Consider the following 18,307-nt stretch of genomic DNA (forward strand, 5'->3'; position numbering starts at 1 on the left):
CCCACCACCCGTCGAGTAATAAATCACATCTAGCGTATTTAAAAGTCAAAATGATAGAATTATAGAACATATATCCGCATATAGAAATGTACAATGTATATTAAATAATATCATTTATTATTCATCTGTGAAGTTCTCCTGTTAAAAATTATGTAAAGTTGATTGACACTATAATTTTAACGCGTCATGTTTCTCTTTTCGTGGTACAAAAAGAATCAAAGAATTAAGAAAACATCATTATCAAAACAAAACAAAACAAAACAAACAAATCCTTCTTGAAAAAACGCACTTCCAGTATTTGTATTTATGCCATTACTCAATTAAAATAGCAGCCTTCGTATCGCATAAGACCTATTTGACCAAAAATATAACTAACAGATTGACAGTATATATTTTTCAAATGAAAAGATGAACCAACCTCCTTCACATCTCAAAGACACGGCATTTAAGAAATTAGAGTTTACGCCAATTGGTACAGATAAACGGTCTAATAACTCTCCAACTAAATCCCCATCTATGACTAGAAGAGCTGAAGGTATAGTAAATGATGCAGAATTTTTCAATGATGAGGAACCACCAAGAAAAATCCGTCGAACAAGTCTGAACGATACAGTCAACTCATTGGCTATTCTAAACCAAGAAGAACAAGATGAACTTTCAGATGAAAGTGATAAAGATAACGCTTATTCATCTGAATTTGATGATACTATACCTAAGATACCTGAACCACATGATAGCAATAACATTCAAAATAATGGCTCTAATGCAATTCATCGTAATAACGAAAATAAAGACGATGAATATAAGAAGAATTTAATGCCTGAACTAAGCGATAATATAATCAGTTCTAAACCATTGAAACAACAACAGGAAGAAGTGGAAATGCTAATTAAGGAGAATCATACTTTGAAAATCAGAATCCGTACTCTAGTCAATTTCTTCAACGGGTTTGACCTTAATACTTTGAAAAATATGGACATCATTGATGAGATTGGTAAATGGAAACAAAAATATATTAATTTAAATACGGAATATAATACTTTGAAATTGAAATATGATGATTTGAATCTGAACAGTGAAAAACATTCAGAAGCGGAGGTTAAAATTGATAAAAAGAAAGAGGCTAAACTTGTTAAAGAACATAAGGTATTACAAGATTCATTCAATCAGACAAGATTAGCATTAGATACTTTGCAAAATCAGTTTAAAAAATTACAAGAGGAGAAAGCTAAGGCTGATCACGAGATTAGAAACTTGACTACTCAACACCACGAAGAGTTGGATACTAAATTATCACAGTTGGATCGAATCATTGCTGAAAAAGACGACCTGATAAATAAAGATACTGCTAAAATTCATAAATTGGAAGAACAACTAAACTCCCTCAATAATGATACAACAAGTCAATCTACTATAGACTCTTTAAAAAAACAGTTGATAGAGGAGAAATCGATGTTAGAAAGAGTAAAAACAGAAAATGAAACTTTAGAAAACAAAATCCATGACTTAAAATCTCAGCTACGAGAATCTGAAATTGAATTGAAGGCATTGTCCGAGAAATGTGGAAGATATGAAACTGAAATCAGAGATCATAAATCTACTTCCGAAAAATCAAACAATTACTATAAAAATAAAATAAACGAATTAGAAAGCAAGATTAAGAATCTCCACTTGCAACTAGAGAATTTAAATACCGAAAGGCAAGAACTTCAGGATGCTCTTTTAGGACATGATATAGCAGGATCTGACGAGTTGAGAGGGATTAAAGAAGATATGCAGAACGAACTAGAAAAAATAAAGCAATTAGAAGAAACTAATCATACTCTTCAGATTAATTTCGATGACTTACAAAAAGATAATAGTAAATTAACACGCAACTTGAAGAATAGTGAAGAAAACAAGAAAACCCTTGAAATACAGGTCCAATCTATGCAACAAACTATCGATAATCTTGAAAAGGCTTCTATTCAACTAACTTCAGATCTGAAAAAGCTAACGAGAGAAGTGCATGATTTGAATGAAAAGGATGTTGATTCTCAAGAACAAATATCTCGTTTACAAGATAAAATTGAAAAACTGAAATCAGTTCATAAGGAAGAGTTGAAGATAGTTAATGAAGAGCTGGATGGAAAGAGAAAAGAATTAATTGAAACAAATTTTCAAATAAAACAATTACAAAATCAACTATTTGAAAATGTGAAGAATTCGACCACTAGCGACATAAATGAAAAAGTGATAAAGGAAAAACAAGATCAAATCGAAGATCTTCAAAGAAAATTAGCTGATTTAAGAGATGCAATCAGAACTGATCAAAATAAGAACTTGAAGAAATTTGATCTTAGAATCAAGGAAACGGAAATGAAGTACACTGAAGAATTAGGTAAATTGAAAGAAGATGTTAGGCTTTTGAAAAATGAAAGAGCAAAGTTAAAGAATCAATTAGAAACCATTAAAGAATCTAAAGTTAATATGGAAACCCAACATGATAGAGAGTTGAATGAGTGGATATCTAAGTTTAATTCCATGTCGAAAGAACATAACAATTTGATAAATCGACAAGATAATAAAAGAGATTCCTATAGAAATGAAATAATGGAAACTCTGAATGAAAATAAACGGCTACTTGCCCAATTAGAGGCATTACAAAATCAAAGATCCGACATGGAAATTGAAATCACCAAGCTTTCCAAATCCAGAGATGCCTATAAAGATACATTGAAAAATACGTTATCTAACTTAGACTCTATAACTAAAGAATTTAGTGAATATAAGAGGAGGAACAAAAATAACGATGAAAAAAATGAAAGCATGTCAGATAGGTATCAAAATATGCAAGAAAAACTAATGAGAAGGATAAATCAATTGGAAGATGATAATTTGTTATTGGAAAGACGTCTTCAAAACCAACCTTTGAGCTCCAGAGGCACCAATGATGCTGAACGATTCTCCAATGCATCTGTATCAAAATATCAAGATAATATTGATTATTATAAGCTCAAGTATAATATGGAAGTCCAACAAAACAATGATATGAGATTACAAATTGATTACCTGAATTTAATTCTGAAAATGATTTCAAGGAATGACAAATTAAACTATCTGAAGGCTAAGGATGACATATATCTAAGTCGTGAAAACAAAAATAATGATGCAGATCCTATACCACGGTACAATCCATATTATAACGACTCGCTGAATAAGCAATGGTCAAATAACTACGAAATAAATCCATTCAATGATTTTTACAGAAATAATAACGAACAAAGGTTTTTTGACAGAAGAGATAATCAGAAACAGTTGAAGTTTAAAAGCGTGGCATTATTGGTACTTGCATGTATACGAATGAAACGTGTGGCCAATAAACATAGATGGGATAGACAGAGGCTTCGATACCTGGAAAGAAAAATTGCATTAAATGATGATACCCAGAGCTGGTAAATAAAAAAATACTTATTCATTTACAAAAGAAGCTGTAAAATAAAATATCTGAATTTACTCAATTCCTGTACTATATAAATTCGCAGCGTCTGTAATAATAAAAATATATCTATTCCCCGCATTAAGGGCTTCCTAAGTATATAGATAGCAGGATAACATTATAGATATCATGATAACAATTACGATCGCGATTGTTTTATTTGCCTGTATTCTGTCACCAAATCCGTCAATCTTTCGCTGAAAGTTTTCGTGATCATTTCGATTTGATCTAACATATCGAAGTGGTTTTCCAATTCATTGCATTTTTCCAACAACTTCTTGAATTCCTGTATATTTCTGTCGATTACACCTTCTATAATTCCTTCATCAATCAAAGTATATTGATTATGACAAATATCAATGGTTTGTAACTGAATTGTTTCCACGTAACCATGGATCTTGTAAAGCAAATAATCAAAATCAATGCTCAACTTGTCGATTCCCAATGGGTCCTCCTCTAACTTCGAGTCTGCAGCCCCTGGAGTCAAATCTACAGACATGCCATTTAATTATGTTATTATCAGACGCTTCAAACAGAAGAAACTACAAACGTAATACAGTAAGTACTTGATACCTAAGATAGAAAACAGTTCCAATTTTCGACAGCAATAGATTTGTATAACAGATCGAGTATTAGTTCTTCTTAATTTATCTTCTTAACCAGCTTCTTTTTTACTATACTAGCTTTGCTGACTCGTATCAAATGACGGAGGTGTTCTTTAAGTTTTGAAATTTAAGAAACAGGTTAATCAACTTCAATGGAACGTTACAGACAGATTTGCAAGAAGTCAAAAATATATGAAGCAATAATTATCGAACATCAACGCTGTACCGAGTATCAGATATATATTGTATCTTAAATTGGAAAAGAAGTTATTGTTATATTAAAAACCGTTTTATATTGTTCAGTATTGAAGATACTTCGTTATATTTTTACCCTATTCCATAATTCGAAAGCTGAAGAAGTAATTCTTAACAAAAAGGGAACTGACAGATCAATCAATTACACCAAATGTCCAGCGGAATTTATTTATCTGATACTCCGATTAGAAGGGCCCAAGCCTCTGGGAGTCCTCTTCTAAGAAAGATCCAAAGAGCATGTAGAATGTCTCTTCCTGAACCAGATCTAGCTTTGAATTTAGATGTTGCCGATTATATTAATGAAAAACAGGGTGCTGCTCCAAGAGATGCTGCTATTGCCATCGTTAATCTAATCAACAATAGAGATGTGCATACTGCTATTTTTGCCTTGGCCTTATTAGACGTCCTAGTTAAGAATTGTGGATATCCATTCCATTTACAAATCTCAAGAAAGGAATTTTTGAACGAATTGGTCAAGAGGTTCCCTGAACATCCTCCTATGAGATATTCTAAAGTACATAGGTTGGTATTGACTGCTATCGAGGAATGGTATCAAACTATTTGTAAACATTCTAGTTATAAGGAAGATTTAGGTTACATTAGGGATATGAGAAGATTATTGAAATATAAGGGCTATGCGTTCCCAAAGATCCAAGCTGAAGATTTGGCTGTTATGAGAGAAACTGATCAATTGAAAACTCCGAGTGAAATTCAAAAAGAACAAGAAATCGCACAGGCCGCCAAATTGGAAGAATTAATTAGACGTGGTAAACCAGAGGATTTAAGGGAAGCTAATAAATTAATGAAGATCATGGCTGGATTTAAAGAAGACAACGCAAGAAATGCTAAGCAAACCATTCAAACTGAATTAAATAAATTAAAACGTAAAGCTGATTTATTCAATGAAATGATGTCAACATCTGCATCGCCAGATGTAAGTAACGAAACTATTGAGGAATTATTTAGTGCACTAAAGGGTGCTCAACCAAAATTCCAAAAGATTATTGAAGAAGAACATGATGACGATGCATTAGTTCAAGATTTATTGAAATTCAACGATACTGTTAATCAACTGTTAGAAAAATATTCGCTGTTGAAAATCGGTAATTCTAGTGCTGCATCACAAATCCATCCTGTTGCAATTTCAAACACAGCATCTGACCAACAAACTAATTCCGGTGCATTGGCCCACGAAATAAATCTGTTAGATTTTGGTGACGACAACGATAACGCTACAAATTCAGGTTCTCCTGCAGTGCAAACTAATGCGATCAATAATAACACAAATAGCGCTCCAGTTGACGATTTATTAGGGGATTTGAATGACCTAACAATATCTACTCCTGCTCCATCTCAAAATTTTGGTGTAGGTGGTAGCATCTCATTGGGTGGTCCATCTCAACCAACCACCTCAACAACACCCGCTAACGCTAACTCTTTGGATTTACTCGGCGAATTGTCTACGACAACCTCCAATACTACAACTACGACTAACAATGCTAACGCAAATTCCTTAGATTTATTCGGTGATTCTACTACTATATCTCAGCAAGCACAATCAACAAGAATCTTGGTTCATCAATCCTCGACAGTTAAGATCGAATTCGAGCTAAGCAGAGAAACAAACACAACGATAAAACTAAAATCCTATTTCAGTAATACATCAACATCAAATCTAACTCAACTGACTTTCCTAGTGGCCATCCCCAAATCGATGAAATTACGGTTATTACCACAATCAACTAATGAATTACCACCTTTAGTTCAAAATGGTATCACACAAGAAGCATGGGTTGATAACTTTGATGTTAGCTCTGTTAAACCATTGAAAATTAAATGGAAATTAAATTATATGAAGTCAGGATGTCCAGCTGAAGAGACTGCAGTATTTACGTTACCTAAAGTATAAATATAATAATACGTTTAAAAGAGCCTATTAAGTCGGGGAACAAGGAAACGATGTATATTTTTATTACATATATTATATAATGAATAATACGTCTTTTGTAGAACTGTATATTGTATAGTACAGAGAAAATAATATCAAATATGGCTCGCATCTGGTCCAATCTATAATATGAATCTTAAATTGTCGAACCTTCAATATAAAGTTATAGGTAATGTTATTATTCCATCGTAAGGAAATTATTAGATACTTCATGATTATTAATTCAATGATTATAATAGTGATCATCGTCAAGAAAAAAATAAATACCTAGCTTTGTATTATGGTCCCTGAAGAGTTTCAATTTGAGATTGAGATTGAGGTTGAGATGGAGGTTGAGGTTGAGATTGAGATGGCTCCTGTTTTTGTTGTTGAGATCTTTCCAAGATTTCTTGCGGCGTTGGTGATTTTATCTTTGAAGATACGTTATTCACGTTTGGCATGGAGCCCAGATTACTACCGTTACCATTTGGAAACTGTTGCTGAGGGTGTGGCGCAGAAGATAAAGTAGTTACTGCATGTGAGGGAGTAGGAGACTGAGACTGCAGCTGTTGTTGCAACTGATGTTGTTGCTGCAGTTGCTTTTGCTCTTTCAAAGTGTTGTAATAATTTTCTGCCGCTTTCATGGCCATTTTGGGAGAGATGTCTGGTTTTTGAGCCATAATCTTCCTCATGTATGTTTCAATAACTTCTCTTGCTGTATAGACTCTACCTGATGAAGAAGGAGTTGGGCCCGCATTTGAAGCAGTAGGTTGTTTGGGAGGCGATGGCAAGGACAATGAAAGATTTGAATTAGATTGAGTAATATGATTCAGTGATCTCTTTACGGCATTAGTTCCATTCACATCTATATTATTATTGTTATTATTAAAGACGTTGTTTGGTAAGGACGAAGAGGACTGAACTTGCTTAGGTGTACTTGATCTTGCTCTACCAGTGGATGTGGACGACCTATTAGATTTTTGGTTTTGCGAGGAAGTTGGTAAAGCACCAGGCGAAGATGCAATTTGCGCAGCGGCAGCAGCAGCTTGTATTTGCTTCTGTTGTATTCTATTCTTTGCTGTTCTTCTTAACTGAATGTCTCTTCTCAACGCATCGTCACGTTGAGCTTTTAGTTCTGACATTTCTGCTGGAGTAGGAACTTTCATATTCTTACAATCGAGTGGTTTTCTTGGTTGTGTTGCGTTTGGTTTGGGTGCATTCTCCCGCTTCTTAATTATTTTCTTCATCGAATCAAACATACTTGCCCAACGTAATCTTTTATGTCCTCTTTGTATCGAATCTGGTCCAACACCAAGTGGTGAGATTCTCCTATTTTGGGCTTGTTGAAATTTATGAGCTTCCATCAGCCACTGTTGTGCTGCATGAGCTCTTGGCCCTTTCAAATCATTAAAATTCAATTTTTCATTCAATTGGACGAATCTTTCAAAACATTGCCAAGGAGTTCTTCTTTCCATATTCGACATAAAACTTTGGCTTGGTCTATCACTGATCATATGAGAGCTAATTAGTTCCCAATTATAACCATATGAATTTATATTTCTAACTAATTCTTGATCATCTTCTGGTAACCAAATAGTTGGAGTTCGATTTTGTAAATAACGTAATGAAGGTACCGGTGGAGGCCTCAAATAATGACTTCTTCTATTACCGTAAAACATACCTCTTCTTTTACTTAATTGAGCAATGGATTGTTCTTCATCAATTACTTGTTTTTCAATTAACTTATAGAAATGTTCATCATCTAATGTAACTAAAGCTTTCGAAATTGGGGTGAATGGTAAAGAGTCTTGGCTACTGGTTAGTTCATGGTCACTGATACCGATATACTTGGGTAATTCCTTTAATAGTGTTTTTTCTAATGGAGACAAGATCGGATCGTTATTTGAGTTTAGGATTAATTTCATTGAATCCTTATTAAATTCATCTTGGAGATGTTGTTCGTATTCTTCTAATGATATTGAGGGTAACTCAACTGGGACAATTTCCTTTGATGGATCTGGTCTTTCTAGTAACTTTGAAATATCAATATATTTTTCATCTTCCGCTTTACGCTCAATTGTTATATCCTCCTTATTCGAAGTTTTGTCATCGGTATTATCGTTGGCTTTCTCGTTAGAGGATGCTGTGGATACATCATCGACAAAAGAATTGTTTCCATTATTCAAGTTTGCATCATTATCGTTAATAGTAGGAACAGTCGTTGTAACAGTATCAGGATTAATATTTATAGACATAAGATAATTTGGCTCTTTAACTTTGATACAAACTATCTTACCAAATTTCCAATAATCTTGTACAGCTTTTGCCACCACCATCGACATTGCAATTTTAAAATTTAAAGATTCTTTAAAATCTGTACTCATCCATTTCGCTTCATTGAGCAATGTTGAATGGTGGGTATGTTGATTATTAAACATTGCGGAATCAATAAATTTCTTAGGCTGTCGTAGTGACCAAAGACCCAATCTTCTTAATTCTTCAATTCTTGAACCGACCACCGTAATTCTTGACTCATTTAATGCATCATTGATGATATCTGTAGTTAAAGCTTTATGAGCTCTTGGGATTAGATTAATTAATGGTAATGTTTGAGCCATATATTTTAATTCTGCCAATGGTAAAGCTTGCGGTATTTTCGATGGTATTGTTTCATTCATTAGTAAATATACTTGGTTCCTTGAGCTAATATCCGATAATGATTTTTGTTTTTCTTGTTGCCTTTGATGATTTATATCATTCATAATTTTATCCTTTTCTTGCTTTTTTCTTAGTTTCATTAAATCATTTAAAAGTGGAATAATTTCAAATTCATTATCTGAGTTGACTGGAGTTGGTATAGAAGGTAATATATTAACACCTGGATAGTATAATTCTTGCTTCACTGGGGTAGGTCTTGTTAGAGGAGTACTTGATATATTATTATTACTATTGTTGGAAATAGGAGTAGAAAGATTAGATTTTAATTTCTTTTCTGGCGGTAGGTGTTCATCTTTGGAAGTGCTTGCAAGCTCATCTTGCAAAGGTCTTTTCAAGGTTGAATTGTTAGAAGAAACGTAATGGTTAGCAATGGTTATTGACGATGTCCTTGGAATATTATTATCTGTATGAGTGTCTATTTTCGAATATGATAAGTCAGTTAAAGATTTACTACCTCCAACTTTATTATTGTTATTATTAAGGGTTTTATTTTGTCTTTTTTGATTAGTACCCGTAATATTACCTTTTGTTAGAGCAGATGGAGATATTGCTCTAGGAGAAGGAGTCGGCGTTCGGGATGATTTATTGTTCTTATTTACAATATTTTCTGGTGAAATTGATTTTCTTTGTAAGAGATATGAAGATCTTGGTAACGTATGCCTTTGAAACTTTTTACCCTTCCTTATATTATTTTCAGAAACGAATTGATCAATTTGTTCATGTATTTCTTTTCTATCATTGATCTTTAAAAGGTCGCTTAATCTTGACATGCAATATAATTGGACCATCCTGTCATTTCTCTCATTTATCATTTTATCAATATTAGACGATAGCAATTTGTTATTATTGGGAGGTATGACAACGTTATTCTTCTCACTAGTCGTAGCGTTATTGTCACTACTGCTGGTGCCGGCGGGTAGATCCGAACTAGATTTAGCGATCATTACGTAATATCTGTATTTTGATTATTTTGTCTGTATTTCTGTCGACTCAATAAATGTATAGCTTTAGCCACGATTGACTGAACAAGCAATTGCCGAGTGGATGATAATGATATACTGCTTAAGAGATATACGCCCTCTAGTAGCTTGCAGACAGAAAATGTTGAAGCGAGGTGAGAAAACCGAGATGCAAATGTTTTAGATACCTCACCAATGGTATAAGGTGAATGCGCTTCAGTGAGTTAAAAATGCTACTTCCTCTCTTGTTATAATGGGATAAGCGTCCTCTTTCTTTTCTTGTTCGTTGTTTCTGCTTTACCATCATCACTATTTAAGTGTCTTTGTTGACAATTCGGAATTGTTCGCTTTCTCTAGTCGACACAGAAAGGGAGGGTAACGACAAGATTATATCAACTGATCAAATTAAAAACTATAGAAGTGATGATATACAAGATTTGCTGTATTATATATAAATATATATCATTGTATATTTACATTACCTAAAAGTAGAGTCACCGTATGGTTATTCTATCGTCGATATAGTCTATGAATTGTCAACACCAGTGTATGTCGTGTCTTTCTGTCGCCAGTGCTGCTGCCATTGTCATGGCATCTGTAGATTACCATGTCGCGATTTCTTGTTCTAGTTCAGAAATACTCTTAACCAACCCATCATGATCCATCACCATATAAGAACTAATTATACCCTTACGTGATTCAGATTCGAAATGAACCTTTGCATGTTTTTCGAAAAATCGATCTTCTTCATGGAAATAATCAACTTCATCGTTCTTGACTCTCTTTTTTGATCTATCATTACTAATAGTACGATCTTTACGTGTCTCAGTATCATCATTATCCATGTCAAAATTTACTTCATATTTCCTGCTAACAATAACATAGAAATCGTAATGTTTATCATCTCCAAGGGCAGTCGTGACATCTTCTAATGTAATCTTGTATAATGGAGGTACCACTTCTGGTGGCATATTAATCAAACGTTCGCTCATCACCAGGGAACACGTCTTATTCGAAGAATTATCAATATTATTGAAAAACATAGTCAGTTTGGAATCAATCTTGCTATGTAAATATTTCGCATAATCACTATCTTTGTTCTCCTTATAGTCAATGAAAGATAAGAAACAATATGGATCAGATTCAGTACCATCAGTTTTGATAGTCGTTGTAGGAGATTTCAAAATCAAATCAGCCAAATTACTCAATTGAATCTTATTACTTTCTTGAGGCCCTAATAATTGACGTGAAAGATTCTTCATAGCATGGAAATCAACGTCAGGGTTACCATTATAGAAATCGAAATCAATATTCACAATTTCTTCTTCATCATCCACTTTGTTATTTTCTTCTGCTTCATCGTCTGTACTACTGATATCAATTTCAGATTCCGAATCAGTACCATTGTTTGCCTTATCGTTTGCGGAATTACGTCTTTTCCTACTGGAAACAATCTCACTTAACTTTATTGGTTGCACCATCTCTAATATTTTTTTGAAGAGTTATTTATTTCGTATTTATTGTTGATCAATTCTTCTCACGAGATAGCACTTTGAAGATGTATTCGCAGTCTAGAAGACAATTTCTAATCATCATTATCATCGACGCTATGCAAGCTAAAATTTTTCATTAAATGAAGAAGGAAAAATTATCAATAAATTTTTCTTTGGTCATCGCGCCGTCGACGGCGCGTATTTTTTCTATTTTGTAAAACTGAGAAGTTGCCCGAACAATGTTGCTTCTGTAAAGGTTGTTCCGACATTCTAAACTTTTAACATTATTAGCCGTGATGAGGCTTGCAGGTTTGAAATTGAATTCTTTCAGGTATCTTCAATCAACCCTTTTTTTTATATGTATATGCCCATTAGAAAGGCTCGCGTATAAGACTACTTATAACTTGTGCTGGGGGCCCTGTCCATATGCCATTTTCAATTGCTTACAAATATTTTATTTAGGCTTAATTACACTAGTCCCCTGTTAGAATAGGAATACCAGAAAATTAATGCATTTCTGCCTAGTAGTATATGTCTATATTTGTGGATAACAATTCGAAACCTGGCTATTTTTGTAAGATCAAAAAATGTAATAACGAATCAATAAAATATATTTCTGTCCCCAATGCATTTTTTTTTCAAAATTCTGTTGCAATGCTAGCGCCGCCGTTTTCCCTATTAGTACTTCTTTTCCTCATCTCGTGGAAAATAAAAAAACATGGATATATGAGGAAGCCATGATGAATAAGCAAGATTACTTTAAAGTGCAATTTGGGTTTTCTTTCTCCGACAGGACAGAGCTGAATAAAAAGACATTTAACCAAGACTAGTCACTTCAGGACAAATTAATCAAAAGTAATTAGATCAAAATGTCTGACCAAGAGTTATTGGCTCAAATAAGGGCATTAAAATTGGAAAATGAAGCATTAAAAGTACGTCTTTCCAACACTCCTCTCCCACCTTCTCCAAATCCTTTATCGCTAGAGGAATATAATCGTTATGGAAGACAAATGATTGTAGATATGCCTTCTCCAATCGAATCCGGCCTTCCAGCGCAACTAAAATTGAAATCTGCCAAAATACTAATAATTGGTGCAGGTGGATTAGGATCACCCGCTTTATTATATTTAGCTGGTGCAGGTGTAGGGACCATTGGTATAGTGGATAATGATATCGTAGATACATCAAATTTACATCGTCAAATTATTCATGATTCTCATAGAGTTAATATGTTAAAATGTGAATCTGCAAAATTATCTATACAAAATTTGAATCCTAACGTCAATGTGGTAACTTATCCAACAAGATTGACTCATTCAAATGCATTCGAAATATTCGAAGGATATGACTTGATTTTAGATTGTACTGATACTCCTTTAACTAGATATTTAATTAGTGATGTTGCTGTGAAATTAGGAATCACTGTGGTGTCCGGATCAGGTGTCGGTACTGAGGCACAATTGACGATTTTGAATTTCATGAATATGGGTCCATGTTACAGATGTTTTTTCCCTGTTCCACCACCACCTACTTCAGTTGCATCATGTTCTGAAGGGGGTGTCATAGGACCTTGTATTGGTGTTATGGGTGTCATGATGGCTGTAGAGGCTATCAAGTTTATTGTCGGTGCCTACACAGTAGAAAATTTTGAACCTTACTTAGTGCTTTATTCAGGATTCCCAGGGACCTCTTCTGGTCAATCTATGAGAACCTTCAAAATGAGAAGAAGACAGAAAAATTGTGCATGCTGCAGTAATGAACCAAGTATTACAAAAGAATCCATTGAAAGTGGTTCCATTAATTATGAATTATTTTGTGGGTCTAGAAATTACAATGTTTGTCAAGCCGATGAAAGGATTTCTGTACATGAGTTTGATTCTGCCTTTTCACCGAGAGATACTGAAAGGGCAGTCAAGGAAAATCTAATAATGTTAGATGTAAGACCAAACCACCATTATAATATTTCTCATCTACCTGATACAGTGAATATCCCGTTAAAAGTATTGAAAAATATGAATGGTTCAATGGAACTGTTACAAGAGGTCATTCCAACAGTTAATACAGAAAGTGAAGTTATAGTTCTTTGTCGGTATGGTAATGATTCTCAGCTTGCAACGCGTTTACTAAAGGACGAGTTCAAAATTGGAAATGTTAAAGATGTTAAGGGCGGTTTTTTTAAGTATATTGATGAGCTTGATACAACAATACCCAAATATTAGTTACAATTTACATAAAGGATACAAAATATTCATACATACATGTGTAGATACTTATACATCTAAAAGTTAAGTTATTTTTCTTCCTCTATAGCATTATATTTAGCATTACTATTCCTCTCCTTCACCTAAATTTTCAACAGTTAATAAACCGGCACTGTTAGAAAAGGCATAGTACTTCCCCGTTACTTCATTTTCATTCCATTTAATGCATGATATATTAATTCTGGGAAAATCTACTTTAACCTTACTAACACTATTAGCGGTAGATGTACTAACTTGATAATTATAATCTAAAACATACTTATCTTGAGGTTGATCATAATCCCACTTCCAAAGTCTTAAAGATTTTAAAGTTTTTGAAATACCTTTAGCACCTGTCAGTAATCTTCTTGCCGCATTATCAATATATATAGAACCATCAGCTGCGCCACTTAATACCATTGGATGTAGTTTTGATGTACCGATACTAGCAACGGTAGTTTCCCTTGATGCTATTGGATGTATAGCAAAACATGCTCTTGGGACAGTACTTCTTATTGTATTACTACCATCTGCAAATATCATTGAATATAATCTTGGTATATAACTGAAAGGCATTAAACTACTACCTCTGAATCGGGTAACGTTAGTTAAAGTCGTTGGTATATCTTTAGGGTCGAATAAATTGAAATAACCATCTACTGAAATTGTATTAATTACATCGTTTTCAAATTCCGAATATGAATTGCAGACGGAGAGGATATATGAATCGTGAACCCTAATGTAATATGATGGTATCATTTTTTCGAATAAATCGAATTCCGCAACATATCCATTCTTAAATCCACATACTATAGTTGACGAAGATCTGAAATCAAAACAACTTATAGATGTTGTTGACAAGGAAACGGAAATAGAAGCCGTTTCACAATACCGTATTATTGGATCATCTTTGTTGTTATTATTATTATTATCGGTATCAAGTATTGAGGATGATACTTTCGGTATTTGGATAAATTTGATAGACCCATCTTGACATACGAACCCCAATAGTCCTAATATGCCTTGTCCCATGTCTGGATGATTGATCTGGCAAATATTAGTGTTATACCCTTCATGCCATTTTAGATTCCATGTTTCACCAAAATTATGAACAATTGTTTGTATTTTGGAAAATTTCAAAGTTGAAGGAACAAATTGGTATATCTCAATACAGGATATATGTTTCTCTTTATTGAACATTTGTAAATGTCGATTCAGTGGCTCATCATAATATTGAGATAATGATATAGCTAAATATTGTGGAGCTGACTCAGAATTGTTTGATGGTAGCCACGCCATGTCGGTAACTAGCCCTCCTAAATTATATACGAAACCGGTCCTTTTATAATATGGTAATTTGGGAAATTCTACCTTTTCGTTGTTACCAAGCGATGCCTCAGCGTCATTGATTACAACATTCACCCTTTCATGCCTATGTTGAAAAATTTGAATAAATTCTTCCTCTTGAATAATTCTATAATCAGTTTGTGGAATATTTTGAAACTTTGTAAGATCGCAATTTTTTGTAGATGGCGGTTTAATATCTACATAATAAGAGGATTCACGTTGAATGTTCTCTATAGGGAAATCAAAGACACTTTCCTCGAAACCATCTTTCAACTGAGCTAGACCTAATAGTTTGTCTCGGTTAATACCATATAATCTCTCGAGTTTATCCCTTGCCGATGACAAATCTTTCAAAGCTCTAACATAACGGCCCTTTTGAGATAGCTTCGATGTCGGTGTAGCTGATCCACTTTGGGATGATATGGAATCTGTGAAAGACTTCTTTTGTTTCCGTGTTGTTTTCTTCTTAGTAGGGCTGGCTCTTTTCGTCCTCCTTTTCCTGATAGTACTTCCATCCTCTTGATAATCATCGTCTTGATTCCCAGCTAGCTCAATGGCGATATCATGTAATTGGGCCAATGCATCGTCATCATCAGTATTATCCCCATCGTCGTGATCAGCAACATCATCGCCATCATCCATGACAAAATCAGAGTCTTCATGATTTGTATGATGTTGTTGGTCCATTGCTTGTCCATGATTAAGAACTTCCAGGTTCAATTGTGATAAATTATTCTGAGCTCGCTTTGAAGCAGCTCTTCTCGGTCTCTTTCTCGTTGTCGGAGTTTGTACTTCAACTGATACTTGTTCCAATTGAGATACCAGGCTTTCATCGATATAAGATGCGTTATTTGTGTTGGTAGTGGAATTGGAAGAGGTTGTGACTGTGGAAGATGTCTTCAGCATATCGTTTACATCAAATGTTGCTGGGATTGGTCGTTCCGCCTCATTTATCTTGACTTTTCTTGGCCTGCCTCTCTTCCTTTTCGGTTGAGGCGTTGGGGTATCAGACATTTTATCTAGTACTGGTAGGATTGGTTATGATCAGGATTAGTGATCAGGTATGATTTAGTTAGATTATTAATTATTGATTAAAGTAGAATAACATAAGTAAACAAAGGTTCTTGATATTCTAGTCTCTTTTATTTTCAAATTTCCAAATTTCTGCTCCCGGTAGTTTTCGAACGGGTAACGCGTATGACAGAAGTGGACAAGGGAAGAAGGTATTGCGATCGAATAAGAAGGTTTTTCAACATATTCGAAGAAAAAGCAACAATTGATACCTGTTATTAATAAATAGGTTCAAAAAATAGGTTCCTTTTCCCAAACAAAAGTTTCTTTGATACCTATTCTCTGAAAGGAATGGGCATAGCAAATGTGTTTTTCCATTTCAAAAATAAGTTCCAAAAGTGGCGCTACCATATATTATTGGTACTTCCTAATCCTACCATGGAATGGTATTGGTGCTTCAATAATATAACAAGTTTCGTATAGAATAAATCGAATGTCATCTTCTATTTTGCTACATATTCTATAAGTTAGGACAAATATGCGATGACCAATATAACATTCTTTTTATATGAAAAGTAAAAACTCCGTATCACAACTTAACTTGGGCACCTCATTCGATATAGATACCCAATGTAGCGGGAATTTGGTTATGGATAGTTCACCCTAATTACTGCTTTCCTTTTGCAAAGTTTCTAAAGCATTTGCTAAATCCTGGATCAAATCATCGGCATTTTCACAGCCAATTGAAACTCTAATTAAAGTTTGCTCAATGTATGGATCAGTCATTGCTCTCCATTCTACTAACGATTCTATACCACCTAATGAAGTTGCATGATGGAAATACTTCAACATTGGAGGAAATTTCTTACATTGTTCCTTGTTCATTAAACTAATTGAAAATACAGGCCCATACCCCCCTTTCAACTGCTTCTTAACAAATGATTCCTTTTGTAAAGAACTATGAGTAATACTCTTCAAAACTTTATCATATTTGTCACGATTGGAATCCAAAAATGAGACAATCTTTGTAGCATTTTCAGATTGTTTCAACATTCTCATTTCAAAAGTTCTTAATGATCTTAAAAGCATAAAACTTTCCAAATTAGCCACATTAGTACCTAAATAAATTCTATCATCTCTCAATTGTCTTGCCACAGCCTCTTCCTTAACGACTAACACCCCACTTAACAAATCAGAATGACCACCAAAGTATTTAGTTGCAGAATGCATTATGATATCCACATTAAAATCCCAAACGTTTTGCAAAGGAGGAGGAGCAAAAGTGGAATCCACCAATAACAAAGCACCCTTTTCATGAGCTTTCTTTGCAAAATCCTCTAGATCCAACGATGTACCAAATGGATTCACAGGAGTTTCCAGATGAACGATATCACCAGGTTGAGCGAATTGTTCAATTTCATCCAACGTATGTTGCTTTGTTTGGAAATTTCTCGTTAAGATATTTGCAATGGCTCTTACACCATGGTAACTTTGGCCAATGAATATTCTCTTTGGGTTATAATGGATCATTGCTGCAAAGAAAGCAGCTAAACCTGAAGAATAAATGACTGCATGACCGTCGAGTATTTCAGAGAAGATAGATTCAAGACGGGTACTGTTTGGATGAGCTAGACGGGAATAGATAGGTGTCTTTTCCATGAAGTCTAAGTTTTCTCTTTCTGTCCATGGGACCAGGTCATCATTATCGTAACGGAAAGTTGTTGTGACATTGATTGGTGGTGCAACATCAGACACTCTGTTATCCTTGTCGTCGCTGTGAATTAGAGCAGTTGAAAGATGAGCCATCGTTATCAAATAAAGATTTGTTTATATTGCCTTACAGAGGTCGATGTAGGTCTTTCAGCATTCAAAAAAGTGGTTACTTTACACAAATGGAAAAATCATTTGGGTTATTAACCATCTATATAAATAAAAGGTTTCTTTCAATGGATATCGTAGTCGAGATTATTCTGCCTGCATTTAGGGTGTGACGTGAAGAACTGACTGACTGCCTGACTCGTATGAATTGGCGGACTATTCCACTCCGTTCCGCTTAATTTTTAACTTAGAGAAATTGTGTTTGAGTGTGGATAATGTGCAATGTCACGTGCTTTATTATCACAATGCGACGCCAAAGCAAAGTAATGTTAAGAGATATGAAGAAGTTATAGCGTTTGTGAATAGGAATCAGACAAGGACACTCACAAAAAATATATATCATAATTGTTTAGGAGTTTTAGTCTATCCAAGAAAAAACCTTAAATTCCGTTAACC

At 34.2% G+C, this 18,307-nt stretch overlaps 8 protein-coding genes across 8 annotated transcripts; 3 read left to right on the forward strand and 5 right to left on the reverse strand.

Annotated features, from left to right (window-relative positions):
* Positions 1–408: 408 nt before the first annotated feature.
* Positions 409–3,438, forward strand: SPC110 (Spc110p; the record flags this gene model as incomplete). Its single annotated transcript, XM_003668780.1, has 1 exon — positions 409–3,438. One exon carries the CDS (start codon positions 409–411, stop codon positions 3,436–3,438), a length of 3,030 nt encoding a protein of 1,009 aa, XP_003668828.1.
* A 179-nt stretch (positions 3,439–3,617) lies between these two features.
* Positions 3,618–3,977, reverse strand: CNL1 (Cnl1p; the record flags this gene model as incomplete). The annotated part of the gene is made up of 1 exon (XM_003668781.1): positions 3,618–3,977. The coding sequence occupies one exon, from the start codon at positions 3,975–3,977 to the stop codon at positions 3,618–3,620; it is 360 nt and encodes a 119-aa protein (XP_003668829.1).
* Positions 3,978–4,489: 512 nt separating this feature from the next.
* On the forward strand, positions 4,490–6,247 carry GGA1 (ubiquitin-binding protein; the record flags this gene model as incomplete). Its single annotated transcript, XM_003668782.1, has 1 exon — positions 4,490–6,247. The coding sequence occupies one exon, from the start codon at positions 4,490–4,492 to the stop codon at positions 6,245–6,247; it is 1,758 nt and encodes a 585-aa protein (XP_003668830.1).
* Positions 6,248–6,564: 317 nt separating this feature from the next.
* Positions 6,565–9,927, reverse strand: EAF1 (Eaf1p; the record flags this gene model as incomplete). The annotated part of the gene is made up of 1 exon (XM_003668783.1): positions 6,565–9,927. One exon carries the CDS (start codon positions 9,925–9,927, stop codon positions 6,565–6,567), a length of 3,363 nt encoding a protein of 1,120 aa, XP_003668831.1.
* A 617-nt stretch (positions 9,928–10,544) lies between these two features.
* Positions 10,545–11,423, reverse strand: BCP1 (protein-transporting protein BCP1; the record flags this gene model as incomplete). The annotated part of the gene is made up of 1 exon (XM_003668784.1): positions 10,545–11,423. The coding sequence occupies one exon, from the start codon at positions 11,421–11,423 to the stop codon at positions 10,545–10,547; it is 879 nt and encodes a 292-aa protein (XP_003668832.1).
* Positions 11,424–12,304: 881 nt separating this feature from the next.
* Positions 12,305–13,654, forward strand: UBA4 (Uba4p; the record flags this gene model as incomplete). Its single annotated transcript, XM_003668785.1, has 1 exon — positions 12,305–13,654. The coding sequence occupies one exon, from the start codon at positions 12,305–12,307 to the stop codon at positions 13,652–13,654; it is 1,350 nt and encodes a 449-aa protein (XP_003668833.1).
* A 108-nt stretch (positions 13,655–13,762) lies between these two features.
* Positions 13,763–16,036, reverse strand: TFC6 (transcription factor TFIIIC subunit TFC6; the record flags this gene model as incomplete). The annotated part of the gene is made up of 1 exon (XM_003668786.1): positions 13,763–16,036. One exon carries the CDS (start codon positions 16,034–16,036, stop codon positions 13,763–13,765), a length of 2,274 nt encoding a protein of 757 aa, XP_003668834.1.
* Positions 16,037–16,696: 660 nt separating this feature from the next.
* NDAI0B05590 (putative cystathionine beta-lyase) lies at positions 16,697–17,839 on the reverse strand (the record flags this gene model as incomplete). Its single annotated transcript, XM_003668787.1, has 1 exon — positions 16,697–17,839. One exon carries the CDS (start codon positions 17,837–17,839, stop codon positions 16,697–16,699), a length of 1,143 nt encoding a protein of 380 aa, XP_003668835.1.
* Between the last annotated feature and the right edge of the window lie 468 nt (positions 17,840–18,307).

This window comes from Naumovozyma dairenensis, chromosome 2 (assembly GCF_000227115.2).
Source record: "Naumovozyma dairenensis CBS 421 chromosome 2, complete genome".
Taxonomy (NCBI): domain Eukaryota; kingdom Fungi; phylum Ascomycota; class Saccharomycetes; order Saccharomycetales; family Saccharomycetaceae; genus Naumovozyma; species Naumovozyma dairenensis.